At 41.8% G+C, this 19,446-nt stretch overlaps 2 protein-coding genes across 2 annotated transcripts; one reads left to right on the top strand and one right to left on the bottom strand.

Annotated features, from left to right (window-relative positions):
* Positions 1–4,004: 4,004 nt before the first annotated feature.
* Positions 4,005–4,907, top strand: LRRC10 (leucine rich repeat containing 10). Its single transcript, XM_040062664.2, has one exon. The coding sequence runs from the start codon at positions 4,025–4,027 to the stop codon at positions 4,859–4,861; it is 837 nt and encodes a 278-aa protein (XP_039918598.1). The 5' UTR covers positions 4,005–4,024; the 3' UTR covers positions 4,862–4,907.
* Positions 4,908–7,357: 2,450 nt separating this feature from the next.
* On the bottom strand, positions 7,358–17,905 carry CCT2 (chaperonin containing TCP1 subunit 2). Its single transcript, XM_040062116.1, has 16 exons — positions 17,794–17,905; positions 16,918–16,992; positions 16,388–16,453; positions 16,178–16,289; positions 15,283–15,359; positions 14,486–14,598; positions 13,735–13,937; positions 13,437–13,537; positions 13,231–13,358; positions 12,726–12,829; positions 11,122–11,241; positions 10,430–10,558; positions 10,241–10,344; positions 9,151–9,250; positions 8,319–8,460; positions 7,358–7,672 (listed from the first exon to the last, which is right to left on the bottom strand). Exons 1-16 carry the CDS (start codon positions 17,794–17,796, stop codon positions 7,642–7,644), a joined length of 1,608 nt encoding a protein of 535 aa, XP_039918050.1. The 5' UTR covers positions 17,797–17,905; the 3' UTR covers positions 7,358–7,641.
* Positions 17,906–19,446: the final 1,541 nt, after the last annotated feature.

Below are 19,446 nucleotides of genomic sequence, written 5' to 3'. Positions count from 1 at the left end.
CCATTTCAGCAAGACATTTGGAAGAGCTGTCTTGGATTTGTTATCCTGCAAGTTTCCTGAGGTTAGTGGCTCCCACCCCTGCCTGACACTTGGGTTCAAGTCAAGCCTGCGGAGAAATAACGGTGTCAAAAAGAGGCTGATTTGGCAGAGCACAACCCCCAACCCATCAGCTGCCCAGGAGGAAGCTGAGCGCTGAGTCTGCAGTTTACTTACAAGACTTTTTGAATCTTTCCTCTGCTCGAGAAAGAGCAGTAAGCAACCACATACTGCAGCCTAGCATATATTAAAGCTAACTTTGAATAATCAGCCATTTTTTTGTTCAAAAGGCTATGGTAGGATGCCAGGAAAAGAGCAAACACATTTTGTTACTCGCAACACATCATGTATTTAAAATAAACTGCTCACTGTGCAAAGGTGAACTGGAACTAAGTAATTCTCCTGAAAGAGAGCAGATGAGCAACAGCACAGAGAGGAGTGAATGTCAAAGGACATGGAGGAGGCAGGAGTTGTCATCTTCTGCTCCAGCAGCAAAGAAAAAACAGCAGAAAAACCTGAACATACAGCATTTGTGAGCCAAGAAGGGGTCTAAATGCCTGTCACAGAGTTTAAATAAATACAAAGCAAACAAAAATTTCTCCTTTAAGTCACTTCCCTTGCTATGTCAGACTGATTGAGGAGGGGCATGAGAGCCTTAAAATCAGTAAGTTTAGAGCTCTATTTATTAGCTCCCCTGGATCTTGAAATAGGCAGTTTGCTTTTTCCAACATACCTCCAAAATTGTAAGTGCTAATAAAACTCAGCAAAGGCTGAGCCTGGTGTCATCACACAGCTGTGGGCAGAGCTTTGGATCTGAAAAAGCACCAGCCTCTCATTATATCTTGTCTCAAAAAATAATAGAATCTCAAAAATGTATCTTTTATATTGATTTCTATTTTTTATTATAATTTTTTTCAGATATCTGAGTAATATTTCCCATTTCTCCTGGACTCAGAAGTTTTACACAAGTTATCAGCAAACGGTCACATTTTCTATCCCAGTCATCCCAGCCACCGAGCTGCAAGAAAGTGTGCTGGAAATGGGAATGGTGAGCAAAGATGTAGCCATTTGAGAAATTCTAGAAAGCAAAGGCATTTCTCAAGGAGCCCCCACCTGTCACCTGATGCACAGCAGAGCAGATGTCATGCCCTTGAGTAGGGCACTGTCGCTTTGACAAGAGCAAGACGGTGTCTGTGCTGAGTGCCTTTATCACTTGAACTTTTCCTCAAATGCTACAAATGCTTCTGGGAAGTCATTAATGTTCGTATTGGAGGGCACCACAGTAACTTTGAAGATATGAAGTGGCTTTCAAAACACTACCTGGGTCTACTGTGAGGACTGCCTTTGCCTTAGTGCCCCCACTGAGTGTCTGATTCTCAGAAAGAATGTGATTGTTCATTTTATTGCAAGTGTAGTCCTTTATTAATCTACACACAAAGGTTATTCTTTCCCAAATTCTTGGATCTCACACAATGTTCCAAGCAGACATTAATTTAGCTAACAGAGATACAAAATGCAGCAACAAAAGGTCATTGTGACCTTTTTTGATAAGCTGGAGTAATGATTAAACTGCAGAGGATCCCTAAGAAATAGTTAAAAGTTGCAACTTAAAAGTTCCATTAAGGAGAAATAATTCAAGTAGAAAAAAAAAATATATATATATCCATATCTGTATCTGCAGACATGAGGTACTTCACAAAGTTATTTGTCTACATATGGATTATTGAGAAATATATGCCTAAATTATATCATTAATATATTCTTAGCTATGCTCTTATGTTATGATTAGTAGGTGATCTGAAAAATTTTGTCTAAAATATGAGGCTTTGCTGTGGATGTATATGCATTATTATTTATGCCAAATACATCTGGTTTGCCACACCTGTAGCCTACAATGCCTTAAGGGGAGGGACCCTAGCCTTCAGAAGGCGCCACAATTGTTTAGAAATGAAAAACAAATACAACCACCTGCTGACACATTCCCCACAGTGGTCCTCTGACAGAGCACAGAGTATCAAAGCAGTAAAGAAGTGTCTAAAATGTCTTGCTCATGCAGTGCAAACTGGCTTCTTGCTTCTGGGATGCAATGCAGAGCACATCCCACCATCAGAGAGGGAACTTTCCGGCCCTCTATTCCACAGCATGACCACAGATGACTGTGACATTGTCTTTGTTCTCCAGGCTTGATACTTTGCCCAGCTACTCCATCCAAAACCTATTTTATGGCACTCAGGTCTCAGCACTCACTGTTCTCTGTCCAGCTGCAATACTGTTTCCCAGGTGTCCTCTCTATTGTTCTCCTCCATACATTTCATAGCATCACTGCTGCATGGCACAGTCACTCATCTTGTGGGGAAAAGGCTTGTAAAACATTCTATAGCCTATACCAAATTGACAGAGCTAAGAGCTGCTTTACATTTGAAAGCAAGTGACAGTAGGGAGCACTGTATAACTAGATTTGACCAGAAATCCAGAGGCCACCTTAAGTGGTGCCTTTTTCTCAATTTTCTGTTTGCTCTGCCTTTTGGGGTTTTTTTGTTTTTTGGCTCTCAGTAGTCATGGATTTTGGTAGAACAGCACCTAATACCCCCCAAACAAATGTAGATTGTTCAAAGAAAGTATTATGCCTAAACTACAGTAAGTATGGAAAATTAGAATGCAATGAGCTGTAGATATCAAAGCAAAGATCCAGGTACTGAAAAGGTTATTTTACCTTAAAACACTCTGCCAGCTTTCATAATCGAAGTTCATGGTAGAGCCATGGCCAACACACAGGCAGAACAATCACAGAATGGTTTGGGTTGGAAGGAATCTTAAAGATCATGTAGTTCCAAACACCCTGCCCTGGATAGGGACACATATGAGTCCCCAGGAAAGCTTGAAACAGTAGCAGCTCAACACGTCAAACTATGCAGAGGTTCTTACACACAGGAATGCTACTAGAAATTAGGACTGATAGCAAAATGGGTCTTGATGAGAGGAGAACAGTTTACACTGTCACATTTAAATAGCCGTAACTTTTCAAAACTGGACTTATTCTACTCATAGCAAGTGAGAATCTTGATGGAATTAAACCCATGGGAGTTTCTTGACAGGTTTTGGTACAGACATGGGAACTGCAGTAGCACAGTTGGAAGGCGGATGGAGAACAATCTTGGCAATTTGTGATAGCAGATTACACTGGGATTCAGACAAGGAGTAAAACATAATAAAATGAAAAAGGCCCTACAGACAAGAAGTAAAACATAATGAAAAAGGCCCTACACAGTCAAGAGTGCCAGAGGCTATAACAAATACCATTAAATTAGGAACATAAACAGTAGAACCGCTCAAGATAGTAGTTTGCCAAGGATTTGTGTTAAAGCTTTAAGATAAGTGCTGGGTGGCATGTTACATTCTGAAATCCAAGTATTTGGCACCTTTCAAAATACATCCCTGAAAGTGTCACTCGTCTTGAAAGTCAGTCAAGTCTTGACAGGTATTTTAAACAACAATTTGATTATATCTGACATTTCTGCTGCAAGTTTCATGAAAGTTAAACATCTGAGCTTAAAATTTTGGTCTGCTGTGGTGTTTACTTTCCCAAGCCCATCCTTGTTGCCTGCATTGGCTACACATACAGCATAGCTGCAGCAAGAGGTGAGAAGCTGGGGCATTGGAGTGACCCTACTTTTGTTAAGGGCAAAATCAGAGAACATTTACAGTGTGCAAGAAGGAATGTTTTCAGGGGGAGGGTGGGGGGGTGACCAAGTGGGAGTGTGGGTGAGGGAGGGAGACCTGGGCCCTGAGTCGCCCTGTATAATCCCCGTCACCAAACACTCATTCAGTTATCAGAAACATTTCAGAGCCCTTGAGATTAATGGCTGGTGCCATGTAAACAGAGCCTTATATTGGGAAGAATGAGTTACCAACAGGCCAGTGTGCAGCAGAAGACCAAGGCAGGCTCCCGTCCCTCGCAGTCCCAGCCATCCAAAACCAAAATCCCAAGATGGGCAACAGTCTGAAAACCATACTTGCTTTTGTGCCCTCTAACAAGTGCCAGAAGTACCTTCTAGAAGACCTAGAAGAAATGCCAGTGGATAAAATGGTCGATCTGAGTGGCAGACAGATGAGGCGGCTGCCTGTGCACATTTGCTCTTTTAGGGAACTGGTTAAGCTGTACCTGAGTGACAACAACCTGAACCATCTGCCCCCTGAGCTGGAGCAGCTGCAAAACCTGCAGATTTTGGCACTGGACTTCAACAACTTCAAAGCACTGCCCCTTGTTGTGTGCACACTGAAGCAGCTGTGCATCCTCTACCTGGGCAACAACAAGCTCTGCAGCCTGCCCCTCGAGCTCCGACTCCTGCAGAACCTCAAGACCCTCTGGATCGAGTCCAACTGCCTGCAGTACCTGCCCGAAGTGGTGTGCGAGCTCAGCCTGCTCAAGACCCTGCATGCCGGCTCCAACGCCCTGCGCACCCTCCCTCCCCAGCTGCAGTGTCTGCAGGAGCTGCGCACCATCTGGCTGTCAGGAAACCTGCTGTCCGAGTTCCCTCCCGTGCTCCTGGACATGCCCTTCCTGGAGGTGATCGACGTGGATCGCAATTCCATCCAGCTCTTCCCCAGCCTTGCTCACCTGCCCGGCCTGAAGCTGGTGATCTATGACCACAACCCCTGCAGGAATGCACCCAAAGTGGCCAAAGGGGTGCGCAGGGTGGGCAGATGGTCAGAGGAGACCCCCGAGCCCCGCAAGCGATCGGGGGCGGTGATAGAAATCACGCTCGACAAGAAACCACTGCTACCTCCTGCCGCCAAGTCCGAGCCAGAAGCCGAGCCCTGCTGAGGCTCAACTGCCCCTTTTGGCCAAGGTGGCAGCGCACTCCCACCGCTGCCCAACCTCTACCTCTCCCTTGCTTGCTGGTGTCCAGGGAGCACCACACCTCCTGGCAGACATCAGGAGAACGTGCACCAGCTTGGAGATAATGTGACAGCAAAATCCTTGTAGAGAGAGAGAGAGCACTGTCTTTGTGCAGCACCCGGCACTCTCTCTCAAATAGACTTCTTCCCTCTTCCGCTCCTCCCGGACCACACACAGTTAAGAGAGATGAACTCAGTCTAGATGTTTGCCATGGGTAGATTGCATGGAGCACATACGGACTTGCTGCTCCTCACCCATAGGCTCACTCTTCTCCCTTCCACCTGGCTGAGGCATCCCAGCTCAGCTGGAAGCCACTGTTCAAGGTGATCACAGCGGAGACCCACAGCTTTAAAGCAACCCACAGCACTGGTCTCAAATTACTTATCTGAAACACAACACCTTGAAGGTTTCGCTGTCCGCCGAGTGGGAAGTGGTAGCAGAGCCCCTGCTGCACTATGAAGGCAACAGCACATACGTACAGAGGGGTCTCCTCTTTCTTCCTGCAAAATTTGTGACAACTGTTTCGTTACCGCCAAGCATCATTCACGTGATGGTGAGGAAAGCTGTAGGCTTTGCTGCTGGGTTTTGTTACTGACAACACTGCCTTTAAGGGCAGCTGTACAGGACAAGTTTTCATGCAGGAGCAAAGAAGAAAATCAAAGCCTGACTAAAACGGAAAAACCACGAGCTGCAAAGGTAAACTTGCATGAATAAATTCCAGGGCTGTGAGCTTTCATTAAAGGCTTGCACATGAGGCAAACTTTACTCAACTGATTTCAGCTGGGTATTTCCCAAGCTTGCAACTTGGACCAGTTCAAATCCTCTTAGAAATGCACCTTTTTTTTAAGCTTTGAGTAACAGAAATCTGGTTTAAAGTGACATTTTAAACTTTAGACTCCATAGCATGGATTTATTAGGTGACAGCTTTTTTAACAAGGGTGGAGAGCCCTCAGTGGCATACTCTTCGAGTAGAACTGTCTCACCAGCGCAGCCTGCAGAAGCAGCAGCTGATTCCCAGAAAAGGCTTGATTCCATGCCAGTTTATGACTTCTTAATGTCCTCTACATGCTTGAAAAATTATCTGGAAATATATAGCCTCTGCTAGCAATCGTCTTATTAAATGAAGTACAAATTTGCATCTGGTTGGCATCATGTAGTGTGCTACTAGTCAAATTAAATAAAAGTATACTTAGCATCATGCAAAGTTAAAAATCCTTCTTTGGAATTAACAGCACATTATTTATCTAGTCTCGTTCCAAGAATGTCTTCCTACAAAAAGAAAAGCAGGACATGAGTTAGGGGGGATTTTTTTAATATCCAATGTCAATGTTTTATATCCCACAGAACTGAGCTGGTCCTGTATTTATATGAGGGGATGGGGAAGAGCGTGCTTTCACTGGCATGTCAATGGTTTGTGTTCCACTCAGCCCTCTCCACACAGTAGTGTCACTCCTGGAGAGCTGAAGAGTCTCTGTCAAGAGTTAAGGAGTGGATTCTGTAAGCAGATTCCCTTCATTTTAAGAAATCTAAGAGAGAAAAATCTTTGCACACATACTTGGTGTATCAGCTTAATCCTTCTGCTTTGGCACTTGCCCTGGTGTGTGCCAGGTGCTGTACTACACTTGCAAGAGCAAGAAAGGTCACAAGGCCCCGCGGGCACAGACAGGGCCCCTGCTTGTCTGTGCTTACAGTCAGCACAGATCTGCATGCGGACTGCTGCAGGCCTCACAGGCTTCCTCCAACCTAGGCACAAAGAAACCAGCCCAGGAAAGAAACATGCTGCCTTTGCAGCAACTACCAGAATAAGGAAAGTGAATATAAAGAGGATACAACAGAACTGAAAGAGGCAGGACAGAGAGGACAGAAAGTGATTGTTATGGACCCTGGCACATTTTCTGCTAAGTGTCCTCGATTATGACTGTTTGTAAAATCAGCCCAGTACTTTACAGATCAACATTCCAACTGTTTGGTTCAGAATGTTGCTCTCTCTCTCCCAAACTGCATGTTACTCTCAACTCCCCCCAGCAGAATGTAAAATTTGTGGTGTAAAATGTTTTAAGATCACTTAGTTGTCATTCTGGGCATTGAATGAGGTTCGTCTTCCACTCTCTCACTTCCATCATAAAACAACAACAACAACAACAACACAACAACAACCAAAAAAATGAGTAGTACTCCAGTATCACTAGAAAGATACCATCTAACTTCGAAGCCTTTTTCTAGGACCCTAATTCAAAACCTGCGCAGCCAGGACTGGAATGAGCCATTTATACTAACACAGCAGGTCAACATGAACCAGCAAGCCACGAGGGCTCGGTCACGCCCTGAAGCAGCCAAGGCCTGAGAATGTGCACCACAGCTGTCCTAATGGATCTGCCCTCCCTGGTTCTACAGAAAGAAACACAACTTTGGGGAATCTGAATTTTTTTTATTATTATTATTTTTATTTATGTGTATTTTAAGTGGAACCTGGATGGAACAGAAGGAGTAGGGTCGTGTAAAACCCCTGGTTTATACACCCCTGAAAATGAATTCTTCCCCACAACTCATACAAGCTCCAGTAAGTAAAAAACAACTGAAGACAGTGCCATTGATGGAGATCTGTTTGTCTCAAGCTTCTGTTCCCTAACCTCACAAAAACTAGACCATTAAAAAAAATTACTAGGTGAGATCTGGTCCACACATCCTCAGGTACTGAAGAAAATTTAACAGGGGCGATGGTCTGGTACACGTTTTCTGAGGAGAAAAAGAAAAATCAGAAAATTCCCACCACACTGTTGTCCACCTGGCCCTCCCCACCCACCCTTATTTTTAATCTTTAGTCAGTATTTTGTTTTCAGTGACAGCTTTATCTCACAGCACAAAAAACAGTACCACCTCAAAGCTAACACACCACCCGTGACCATACTAAAAAAATATCTTAGTGATTCAAAAGCAGTGAAAACTACCTGGTAGCAGGCACCCAGGGGCTAACCTGCCTATCAGTAGCAATTCTTCTCAAACCTTTTAACAAACACTTTCCTGTTTAAATGCAGATTTTATCTCAGAAGCAGCTGGACACTTCACTACAATTCTTGCCAGAAGAGAAAAGAAAGCAGGATCCCTTACACTTTGGTCTGCCACTTGTGCAGATGCTTATTGGTGACCTAAGACTAGCCAGGCATTACTCAGGCACAGCAACTGAAGTTTGCTGATGGCTCTAAAGGCCTGATGACACTGCTAATGGAATAAAATGATCTAACGTGAACATCAGCATGTCACATGTCAGGCTCTCTTTCAAGTAAAACATTTTTAGAACAAGACTTTTCTGCCCCCTTACTCTTTCACAGAAGAGGTTTACTCTACACCACTGTGACTGACCATGCAGATATTCTGATCATACCTTGGTGCTGCTTTAATGATGTCATCTACACGAAGAATCATTTCTGCTGCTTCAGCTGCGCTCAGCAAAACTTGTCTCTTGACCTGGAAACTTTCTGTTACTCCCAAAAGTGACATGTCCCCAATGACACCCTCTTTCATATCTGGAAGAAGAAATACATTAAGAGGGGGTTTTTTTGTTTTGTTTTTTGTAACTCAGCTTTTTTTTAAGAAAATTACAGGAAGCTGAGAGCATAGTAACTTACCTGCCCAAATAAACTATACTGACAGTTTCGGAAGTATTAAATAAAGTCTTCTATCTCAAGATTCCTGATTTAAGCCTAATGTTGCAATTACATACAAACAATTAATGAAAAAATACACTGTGATGAGGAGACAAGATCCCAAAGGACTCTCAGCACTATGTCCTTAGGTATATCAACTTCAGAGTCCTTCTCCACAACTCTGTGGTTGTTGTTTGGTTGGGGTTTTTATTTTAAGGTGGGGGGGGAAGGGCAAAGGGAAGAATGTTTGGTTCGTATGGGTTTTTTAGCTGGTTGCTGGTTTTAAAATAATGTTTTTCTTTTTAAGTTACCCAAAACTAGACTCAGTGTAACAAAAGTGGTTTTTAGAGGTGGAAACCATTCAGTTAAGAAACAAAGGTTTTCACTCCACTTTCAAAAGCCTAGTAGAACAGAAAAGGAATGTAGTGCTCTACACCCAAGTTCTGTGCAAAGCAATCAACATACTGAGTTTTCCCTGCTGAATATATGTGACAGACATACATGAACAACTTTAATGAGCCTAATGGACCCGCCAAATAGCAATTCAAACACAGAAGTAAATCCCCTTACCCAGTCCATAAGTAGTCTTCCCTTCACTATGAGCAGCTCTGAGCTGAGCAACCAAATCAGCACTGTCATAGCCAGCATTATCAGCTATTATTGTTGGGATCTAAGGGGATAAGCACAGGTTGTTTTTAACACAGGGACTGATTGTTAGTAAACATGAAACATACTTTGATGTTACTGGTTTACAACTGAATTTCAAGAAGATCCTTCAGAAACAAGGCAGATGATCTGTTACTATGAGAAGGAAAAAGTAAAAAATCCAAACTACCTTTCCAAGAATTTCAAGACCCTATTGTAAGAAAGTACCTAAAAGGACAGAAGCAGATTTCATTTTACACGGACAAAAGAAAAAAAAGACTCTTGCCTTTTATCATTTCAGACCACAACTGGAGAAATGTTTTCATTTAAAAAGCACAAGTCTGTTGGTAAGCATTAACTACCTGACCACTGTGTTCAATGTTTCCGTGACAGCAGTTCAAACTTGCATGTGCTGACTGAAGAGGTAATGCCAAGTGTTACTATGCTCTTGAATTTCATTTTCTTGGGAGAAAGGTTTTCCCTAATTTAAATTGCAGAAAGTATTTTTTTTCTCAAACTGACAGCCTGTTAGCACAACTTTATTAATGTTCCTTGTGACACTAAGATGCACACTTCCTACTAAGATGCAATCTCCAATGCAAGACTAGAAACTTGTAGATGGTACTAGAGTATGAATACACCCAAACAGCACTAGAGCATCAACGGAACACAAGGGTTGCTCTTTTCTCAACCACATCAACTACGTAGTATGAGATTTTTTATGTACTATTTCTGCAGCACTTTTAACTAGCACGTAAGGTGAGCCAAGAACCAATTAAAGGAGGGCTAGCATATGAACATTCACAATTCTGTAACAGGCAGAATTATTAAAACACTGATACTTTTTTCCTAAAACCATTTTCCCCCTTTGTTTATCCAAGATGTGTTGCAAAACTTCACTTTTTTACATTGGGCAACCAAAATTTTTAAAGTGAAACAAATATCTGAGGTCACATGTTAGTAAACTTCATGAAACTTTCTCTCTTAATCCAGCAATCTGAGTAAATAAACCTACCATTCGTAAAGCTTTAGCAAAGGACTCCATTGCAACAGACTCTTTGCCAGGTGTTCTGACAGCAAGTTCTGCAACAGCATTAGCCATCAGCATCTCTGAACAACCTATTCATTGAAGACACACAGATGTTACATATCTGACGTACAGTAATACAAAACATGTGACATGTACAAAGGATCTGATACTCACCTCCACCATAGACAGTTCTTGTGTCCTTCACTGTCTGGGCCAGGACACAGAGAGCATCATGCAAAGACCTCTCTGCTTCATCAAGAATCTGCTGTGTGGCTCCACGCAAAACTATGGTGCAAGCTTCACCTAGAAAGTGCAAATGTGAAAGGATTAAAAAGAGAAACCAGGACACAAAAATGGGCTATCACAAAGCATTTACAATAGTTTCACTAACACTGCGGTCAAGATTTGTATTACTTAATTTTGTGAGCAAAAGAAAGCATGATGACATTTCAAAGACAGAATGAAATTATGTACACAGTGCTATTGCTTTGGTTCCACAAAACCTTATTTAATTTAACAGAAAATTAATATTGCCTCAAAACTCCTTGAAAAATGAGAGATTGGCATTTACTAGAACAAGCTCTCAAGCTCTTTAAGTATGACATATTGCTACTGTTCTTGTCAACTAAATTTCCCAAAGAAACCTTGGTTCTCATCCTTAAAAACGATTATATGTTCATTTACATAACACTAAACATCCAGAGTTTCAACCATGAAACTGTGCAGGATTTTCACTGAAAAGCAGGCTTTAATAAAAACAGTTGCATAAATCATTACAGAGTTCCTATGCCTCTCTGGAAACTGAACAGCATTAGCAGAGGGTTAACACAAATGTTACAATACACCGTTAGTGATAAAACACTTACCCATTGCTACTCCAGAGAAATGAATGAGTTTATCTTCTCCAATCATGACTTCTTCAATAAGCTTGCAGCTTCCTAGTTTTACTAGCTCAGGGTGATCAAAGGTTGATGCAATTTCACCACCTACAAGTGTAAGATCATAAAGAAATCAGAGCTCACAAGGAAAGCATCCTTTCAGGCAAGGTCTAACCAAGGGGGGGGAGGGGGTGTGTGTGTATGTGAAAAAATAGTCTTCATAACTGCCCCAAAATAAATTTAAATTAACAATACTGATAAGCTAAGACTTTCTCATGTCGGCATGTGGAACCAGAAACCTTTAACCAATCCTGATAAATCCTTAAAATACCAATGTTTTGTTTCATATCACAAGGATTAAAATGCTTGTGAGCTGTGTCTGATAACAGAATAAACATTCATCTTTGTCAGCATTAAAATGTCAGTATGTTTCAAGTTTTCACAGTATTTACTGATTAAGTATTTATAAAATGCTAAATGAAGTCTCTTATGCTTTAAAACTTAAGCTTGTGACAGTATTCATTTTGCCTGCCTGATGACGGCTGAGAACCCGTGGCACCATTCTCCTGTTTCGGAAATCTCATTCCATGTTATAGCAGCAATACCATGCATGACCTGTAAACTGCCGTATCATTAAACAAAGCAAACATTACAAAGACCAAAATGTCTTAGAACGATGTTGTGTTCAATTTCTCGTTCTAGATCTTTCCTCTTTCCTCTTATTAGAAAACTCTTTACATAGTAATGCACGCTCAATTATCCCACAGTAGCTTGCAGCACTGCATAGCTGTAGCACTCCAAGGAAAACCAAGACTTGTAGCAGAGAGTCTGCATTTATTAAAAACTTGTCCTTTTTTCAGGACACTGTTCAGTGTGGTCTGATAGGGCCCATTTGCTCTGCATAGAAAATCTGCTTTGAATTCGTTCCGGAGTGTAAGCAATGTTCTTCTCAATCAAGCGTTTACACTCTCGATCAACTTATACACAACTGCTACTTCAGTTTTGCTAAGATAAACAGGTCAGTGTCTTCTCCTTTTTCCTGCAAAGCAAATTCATCCTCCTGATCACTTTCAAAATCAACTATGATGTCCCAGTTACCTATCTCTAACTTCAGCAATGAGAATTATCTGTAGCATTCCAGGTTTCATTTTCTTTAGTTACTAGAATCACATTTATGCTGACCATGACTCAAAATATCCAGGTTGTTCATGTCATTTGAGGTCCACCTCAAGTCAACAACTCTGGCCCACATTTTTAACAAAGGATGACTCTTTAGTCTTCTCTATCATTACAGTCAAACAGCCATTTAGAATCAAATGTTATCATCACAGAATCAAGAACTGTCATCTTTTCATTAGAAAACAAATATATCAAAATCTTATCAAGCAGGAACTTAATTGAAAATATTTTTAAAATATGAAAGAAAATTAATAACTAGCACTAACTTGCTAAATTATATCCCATGTTTTGCATTGTGATCCTTTATTCACAAATGCTGGAGAAAAAGAAGTATCTTTAAGTAAGTTTAATGTTTACTAATGATCAAACAAATAATGTGCCCCTCCAAGTTTCATACAAGATACTCAACACACCTGTGACAAGAGCCAGACGTTCTACACCAGCAAAGTCTGCATGTTCAATAGCCATGACACCAGCAGCTCCAAAGAGATGTTCAGGGTAGTTGTAGATCAGCTGTCTAAAATTCAAACACATCTCACCGTGACACATAGAACAAACCTTTGAAAAGAACACCATAACCAAAGACACCAGATTCTCAGTAGTATGGACACAGGACAGATTTCTGAAAGCTACTAAAGCCATCAATGTATGAGGCACCTGCCACACACAGAATGTTACACAACACAGACACAAACCCAGTGACACAAAAACATGCAAAGCTAAGAAAATTCAGACTACGATGCTTTTTGAAATACCCTTTCTCTGAAGAAACGCTATCACACTACGCACAGGCAGCCATATGCTTCAAGGTCTAAGTCCTTTGATCGTAAGTGCCTGTTGGGCACTTAACTGCCTATTCTAGCAGAGTGAACTAGAACACGGGAAGTAACGTAACACTCCCCTTTTCCCAAGAAATACCTGTTAATAAAGCAATTTATTCCATGTTTAAGAATACGATCCACTTTCTCCTTCATTTTTTCTTTTTCTGCCTGTTCTATTTCTGCCACTTTTGCTGTGGAGTCCACTCTAACACGGGAGCCAAAAATCTAAATCAAAGAAAGGAGAGCTCAGTCTCAAAATTCCATTTACAAAAACAGTTTCTAAACAGCAGTTCTGTCACATACCTTAATCTTGTCTGTATCCATACCAGTATTTGCAATAAGAATCTTTGCATTTTCAATTCTTTTTGGCTGATTTACACCAATCTTCTTGTCAAGTAAAAAGCCTGTAGTAACAGAAAGGTCTTGTAAAACATCAAATTAAAAAAGGAGAACAATTACTAGTTATTAAAAAATCCCCCATCTTTAGTATTCAATTTAATAATAATAATGTAGCAGTGTTTCCTATAACAAATTTACATAGACGCATAACCTTCGGCAGCTTTATTTCTCAAATGCATACACAGTCAACACTCAGACTTACCTTCATCTAAATAGGAATCAGCCAAACTTCCACCGAGTTTCTTAATGACATGGATAGCCTCCAAATTACCAGAACCTTTCAACCTAAGAACAGCTTCTACAGCTAGCTTGACAAAGTGATCCTTATGGTGAGTAAGTAATTTTGATGAAAGCGTTGTTCCCGCAATGTTCATCAAGTCTTCACGGAACTTCACTTCATCATTACTAAAATAAAGACAATTCAGTTAAAGTGGAAAGTCTGAAAGCTTTAACTACCACCAGCTTTCACCATGAGTCTTTGCCCACTTCTTCCACCCTTTATCTTTATGTACCATATTCTCTTTTGAGGAATGCTGTAGAGATTCCCTCCGCTGTCCCAGAATACAACCTTCTATTTGAAATACAAGTTTTGTTAGGAGAATTTTTGCATTCAGCTTTAGAAAGTTTGTGCTCATAAAGTGCTGGGCATGGGAAATAGTTATATTTAAAATGTTGAGTATGACATCTGAAGAAACAGCTCAGATCAGTTCCAGGGAGCAAATTACAGCTTGTATTGCATTTCTGCATATCATAAGCAATTCTGAATATCATAAAGCCTCTATAACTCATTTGAAAAAAAATAGTATTTTTTCCTAAACTGTTACAATTCATTAACTCAGCCTTCACACTGCTTTAATAAGAGTGAAGAATTTACCAGTGGACTGAAATTTGCATTGATGTTTTGATCTTGAGTAGTTTTTTATGAAGAGTTACAGCAAATGAACATTACTAACCCATGATCCACAGCTGCTTTCAAAAGTGCCTCTCTTGAAGCCTTTGTGGCTGCTCTCCAGCCTGCAATGATGGTCTGAGGATGAATCTTCCTCGCAATCAGTAATTCTGCCTCCTATTTAAATGAAAACAGTAATTATTCCCCCCCCAAAAAAGTACAGTTACACTAACTAGAAAAGACATGTTCATTTATGGATGCAAGTTGAAGTGTAGTTGACAAAAGCTTTCTTCATTTTTCTGAGGAACTTGGCAAGATTGTTCCTTACGATGCTCTTGATCCCAGTTCCTGGACCTGAGATGATCAGACTTTCTGACACAGCTCTGCAAGGAAGAATTACTCATTTCTCAAATCTCTTTCATAGTAATTTTAGGTTTAGAGTTTGGCAGTGTAAATTTTTCCTAAGTATAAAATCCATACAGAGTTTAAAGGAACAGTATGAATTCAGGTCTCGAGCAAAGAACAGAATTTAGCGGATTTTTTTTTCCTATGTAAACAGATTTCAGAGGACTGAGCCTCACAACTAAGCAGTACTGCAAGCTGCTCAGTGCAACAGCCAGGAAGTGAGCTGTGAGAGTTTATAAAAAATAATATAAGCAAAAGTAGTCTAAAATAACACCCAAGAAATGATAATGCAGTACTAAGGGTTGGTTTTTTCCCCCGATCAAGTGCAATAGCAACAGAGCAAGCTATTCCTTTCTATGCTTTGAGAGCCCCTTCACAAACACAGGATAACACACCTCCTACTGGTGGTATCACAGAAGTACATTGGCAAACAGTTGAAAAAACTTAATACATCACCCTCAGTAATTCAGCTGCCAACACTGTGACAGATGTAGTTCCATCACCAACTTCATCATCTTGAACCTTTGACATATCTGAAGAAGGAAAACACAGAATTAATGCTATTTTTCTCAAGCATTAAACTGGACAAGAAAAACAGATCTTACCCTGTGTAAAATGGGAACCCTAAAAAAAACGCCAGAAAAACAAGAGATGCAAATGAAATTCAGCATCCTTCAAATTCCTGCTCTTTATTTGTAACCTAGACACCAGCTGCAGTCTGGTGATGGTCAAGATGTCCTCTGTTCCCCATCCTAAAGATGGTTATCAAAAAGAAGTACAGCTGGAGAGAAGCTCTAAGATATAGACACAGAATCAGACTCTAACAACCATGTCTACTGCATGAACTGCTGATAAACTGGGATGCAGCAAACACAAAATCATTAGTAAACCTGACACCCAATAGTTCAGGCTCCTGCTTGTCACCAGTAGTGGACCACTGGCACAGTAAAACAGTTGTTCACAATGGTAAACTGTATGCAGAAGTACAGTGATTCCTGAGTGAGAGATTTAAATCTGGGAGAAACAGAGAAAACTTCCGTTGCTGCACAGATTTCTGTTCTGAATTTTTCCCACTGCAAAAAGGAGCACGCAGCTGTCTTTTGTCTCTTCTGACTCCTGGGACAAAGCAGGGTTGAGGGAAAAGAAAAAACCAGTTTTGAAGAGCAGCATACACCACAATTTTACTTTTCCAGAATGCCACAACTCTTGCAGTACCCCACTGTTCTTATTTCAGGATTTCTGTTCCCCCTCCCATCAATTTTTCATCGTATTTCAAGAATACTTTCCTAAGAACAAATAAAAACTCTGTAATAGAGTTACAAATTAAGAAATCAATCCTTTAAGAACTCACCAACCAAGACCTTGGCAGCTGGATTGTCAACTCCAATAGCTTTCAGGATGGTTGCACCATCATTGGTAACTGTCACAGAGCTGTCTCTCCCAGTACTTAAAAGAATCTTGTCCTACAAGATTCGAGATTTAGAATACTGCTTGAAAACACACTGTAACTATTAAAGCTAAAGTAACAGGCATGACTACTGAGAGCCTGCAGCCATCTTACCATGCCTTTAGGCCCCAGGGTGCTCTTGACTAGGTCACCAATGGCAATGGCACCAACAAAGGATGACTGCAATGAAAATAAACATACCTCAGGGAACAATTTATTTCTACTGTACTACAAGAGATATACACTATCACATAGCTTTCAACATTTAAACCAACTCTTCCACCTCTTTCAATGGAGGCTTAACTTAAGGCAAGTTTCTTAATTGCTAAATTTTGATAACCAGATGAAATATACTTAAATCTCCCAGAAACTGTAAATCTGTCTCAAAGCCACAAGAAATGCCACCCAATAAACACCAATCTTCTGAGCTCCAGTAGAGGTACACTGGTTTTGACAATGAAGAGTTTCTCTAATTTTCAGTATAAACAACACTCCTCCTACCTTCTGTTCACAAACATGCAACAAAAAAAGGCTGTGAGAGACAGAATTTCCATATCATGATACAGTAGAAGTATTTTTAGTAGTAGAAAAGACAAATTTTAATCACCTCAAGTACCACCAGTTCCTTAAAGAATTAAACTTACCAACCGAGCTGTTTCTGCCTTCTCTTCATCTGCACCTGCCTTGAAAATGTTCACAGGAGCAAGGGAAATGGATGCCTAAAACACAGTTAATGTAGGAATATTGTTCTAGCTTCAATAAAACTATGTGTTTTAAAAGCAAACCCCTGACACTAACCACTTAAACAACGTTTTTATTAATAAAATTACTTCCGTATCCCATTTTGTTGTGATAACAGGTATATTTAAGAAACAGCTAAGGCTATTAAAAATCCGTCTTGCAATCTCACAGTCTTGTGAAGGGATCACAAGACCGAGCGCAGCTGCTCGCAGGCCGCAGTGCACACAAGGCCCCACCAGCACAGCACATCCCTTCACGCTGTGCGTGCGCCGCTGCTCTGCCCAACTAGCGGGCCCGTCCACACAGCCCGACGGCAGGCACACCCAGCAGGAGCCAAAACAAGTCTATTTACTGACCATACTGAGGCTTTAGCATTTTGATACCTGAACTAAACTCGTGGGTTTGGGTTTTTTTTTTCTTTTTTTTGTTTTTTTTTTTTTCTTTTGGGTCCATAACAGTAACCAACATTCGCCTTTAAGGATACTGAACATTTACGAAGCACCCGAGGCCCTAAGCGAACAAGGATCATACACCCGCACACACGTATCAGGGCTCACAGAGGCGGGGGGGGGGGGTGTCACCGCGCCTGGGCCCCGCCCCGGCTCCAGAACCTTCGTGCCCCCCGCCGCCCGCGCCCCCCGGCACAGCGCGGGGAAAGGAAGGGCGCGGCCCGCGGGCCTCGCGCGCGCGCCCGCCCGCGTGGAGCGCGGCCCCGCCCGGCCCCGCCGCGCCCCTGGCCCTGCCCTGGGCCAAGCCGTCGCCGCCGCCCCGCCGCTCACCATGGTGCCGGTGCCGCCGGGACCCGCCGTCCGCTCCCTCCTTCAGCAGAGAACCAGCGCCGCGCCGCAGCACCACGAGCTCCTCCGGAACTGGCGTCGCTGTGGCCGTCGCTTCCGGCGGCGCGCGGCGTTCTGGGAGCCGCAGGCCGGCCTCGGGCCTTCAGCGGCTGCGCGGCGTCGCGGCTCCGCTGCGTTCTGTGGCGTGGAGACCCCTTAGGAAGACATTCCGCACGCTGGGTGGAGAGGCGCTGGAACGGGTTGCCCAGAGAAAGCGTGCGTGCCCCATCCCTGGCAGCGTGCCAGGCCAGGCTGGATGGGCTCTGAGCATCCTGGTCGAGTGGAAGGTGGTCCTGCCCATGGCAGGGGGTTGGGAACTAGATGATTGTTAAGGTCCCTTCCAACTCGAACTATTTCATGATTCTGCGGTTCTGGGAGGTCCTATTCCTGGAGGTCAATTCTCAGGTCAAAAGCATTTTTAGTTACTGCTTGTGGCCTTCAGTGCGCTTGACAGCCCATCCCAGATGGCTGCTCTTAGACCACGTCTGCAATTCACTACAGAAAAATTGGTAAATATTCCCCTGGCAGTTTTGCCAACCTGAGACAACACTTAAACCTAGCTTTGTCACTGCTTTTCCTCGACACAAAAAGCCTGGTCATGTAAAAAGAAAAAAAGACCAACATGTATTATTTTGTATGACTTATCCTCAAGAATTAATCCCAGCTGCTATTCCTCTTCTTGCTGCTAGATACTAAACTTTGGGGATATATGGAAAGTTGTTTGTTCTAGATTCAAACTGGCCAGAGACAGAAATCCAACCCAATGGAGACAGCAAAAACAAAACAAAAAACCCAACATGACTGAAACTGCCAACTCTCACCTGAATTGCTAATTCTGTTGATACCTAGTTAGTATTAGTTCTCAAGTACATTAGGCTTTTTGTCCTGTTTCCTTCAGTTAGATAGACTTCCCTCCACAACCCTGTTCAAAAAACTAGCCTACTAGTTTAATTTAAATATCTTTCATTTTCCTCACAGTTATGGAGAAAGCTTTTGGCTAGGGCAAATAATACAACTAGAACAATGTAAACAGCTTCCCTCATAATCACAGCATGCATAAAGATTTGCACTGAAGTAATAATTCATTTTAATTCACGTTTGCTGTTACTGTGGTGAGTTTGGAGAAAAAAGATTTTACAAGTGCCTCATACTTCTCCAAGTTATGGCCTTTGAAATATCCAATGCTCACAGAAAAACTACAGCAAATTAGTAAATTTGATTTGAGGGGATTTTGGCCATTGCTAAGCTATGATTTACAATGTGTAAAAGTAGTGACACCACAATAGGAAGAACACAGCAGCAGTGCTGGTTCTGGGCTCCTGTCCCTCTCAGCTGTGCAGTGCCATCACTTCTGCTGTGCCAAGGGCAATTTTTCAAGTTGCACTGTACATTAAGAAAAAAAATGCCTCATTTTTAAAATCTCACTTAAAAAAAAAATCTCACTTAAAAAAAAATCTCAATCTACGTGCATGACAAAGATGTGACAGAAAACCAGCAGAAATGAAACAAAATCTTGGAGATGAATTTACAGACTTCAGATCACCATGATCAGTTTTGGGAGTTTTTTTACTACTAAGTAACAAGTGGAATACGGAG

This window comes from Hirundo rustica, chromosome 4 (assembly GCF_015227805.2).
Source record: "Hirundo rustica isolate bHirRus1 chromosome 4, bHirRus1.pri.v3, whole genome shotgun sequence".
Classification (NCBI taxonomy): Eukaryota; Metazoa; Chordata; class Aves; order Passeriformes; family Hirundinidae; genus Hirundo; species Hirundo rustica.
This window is presented reverse-complemented; position numbering and strand designations above follow the sequence as displayed.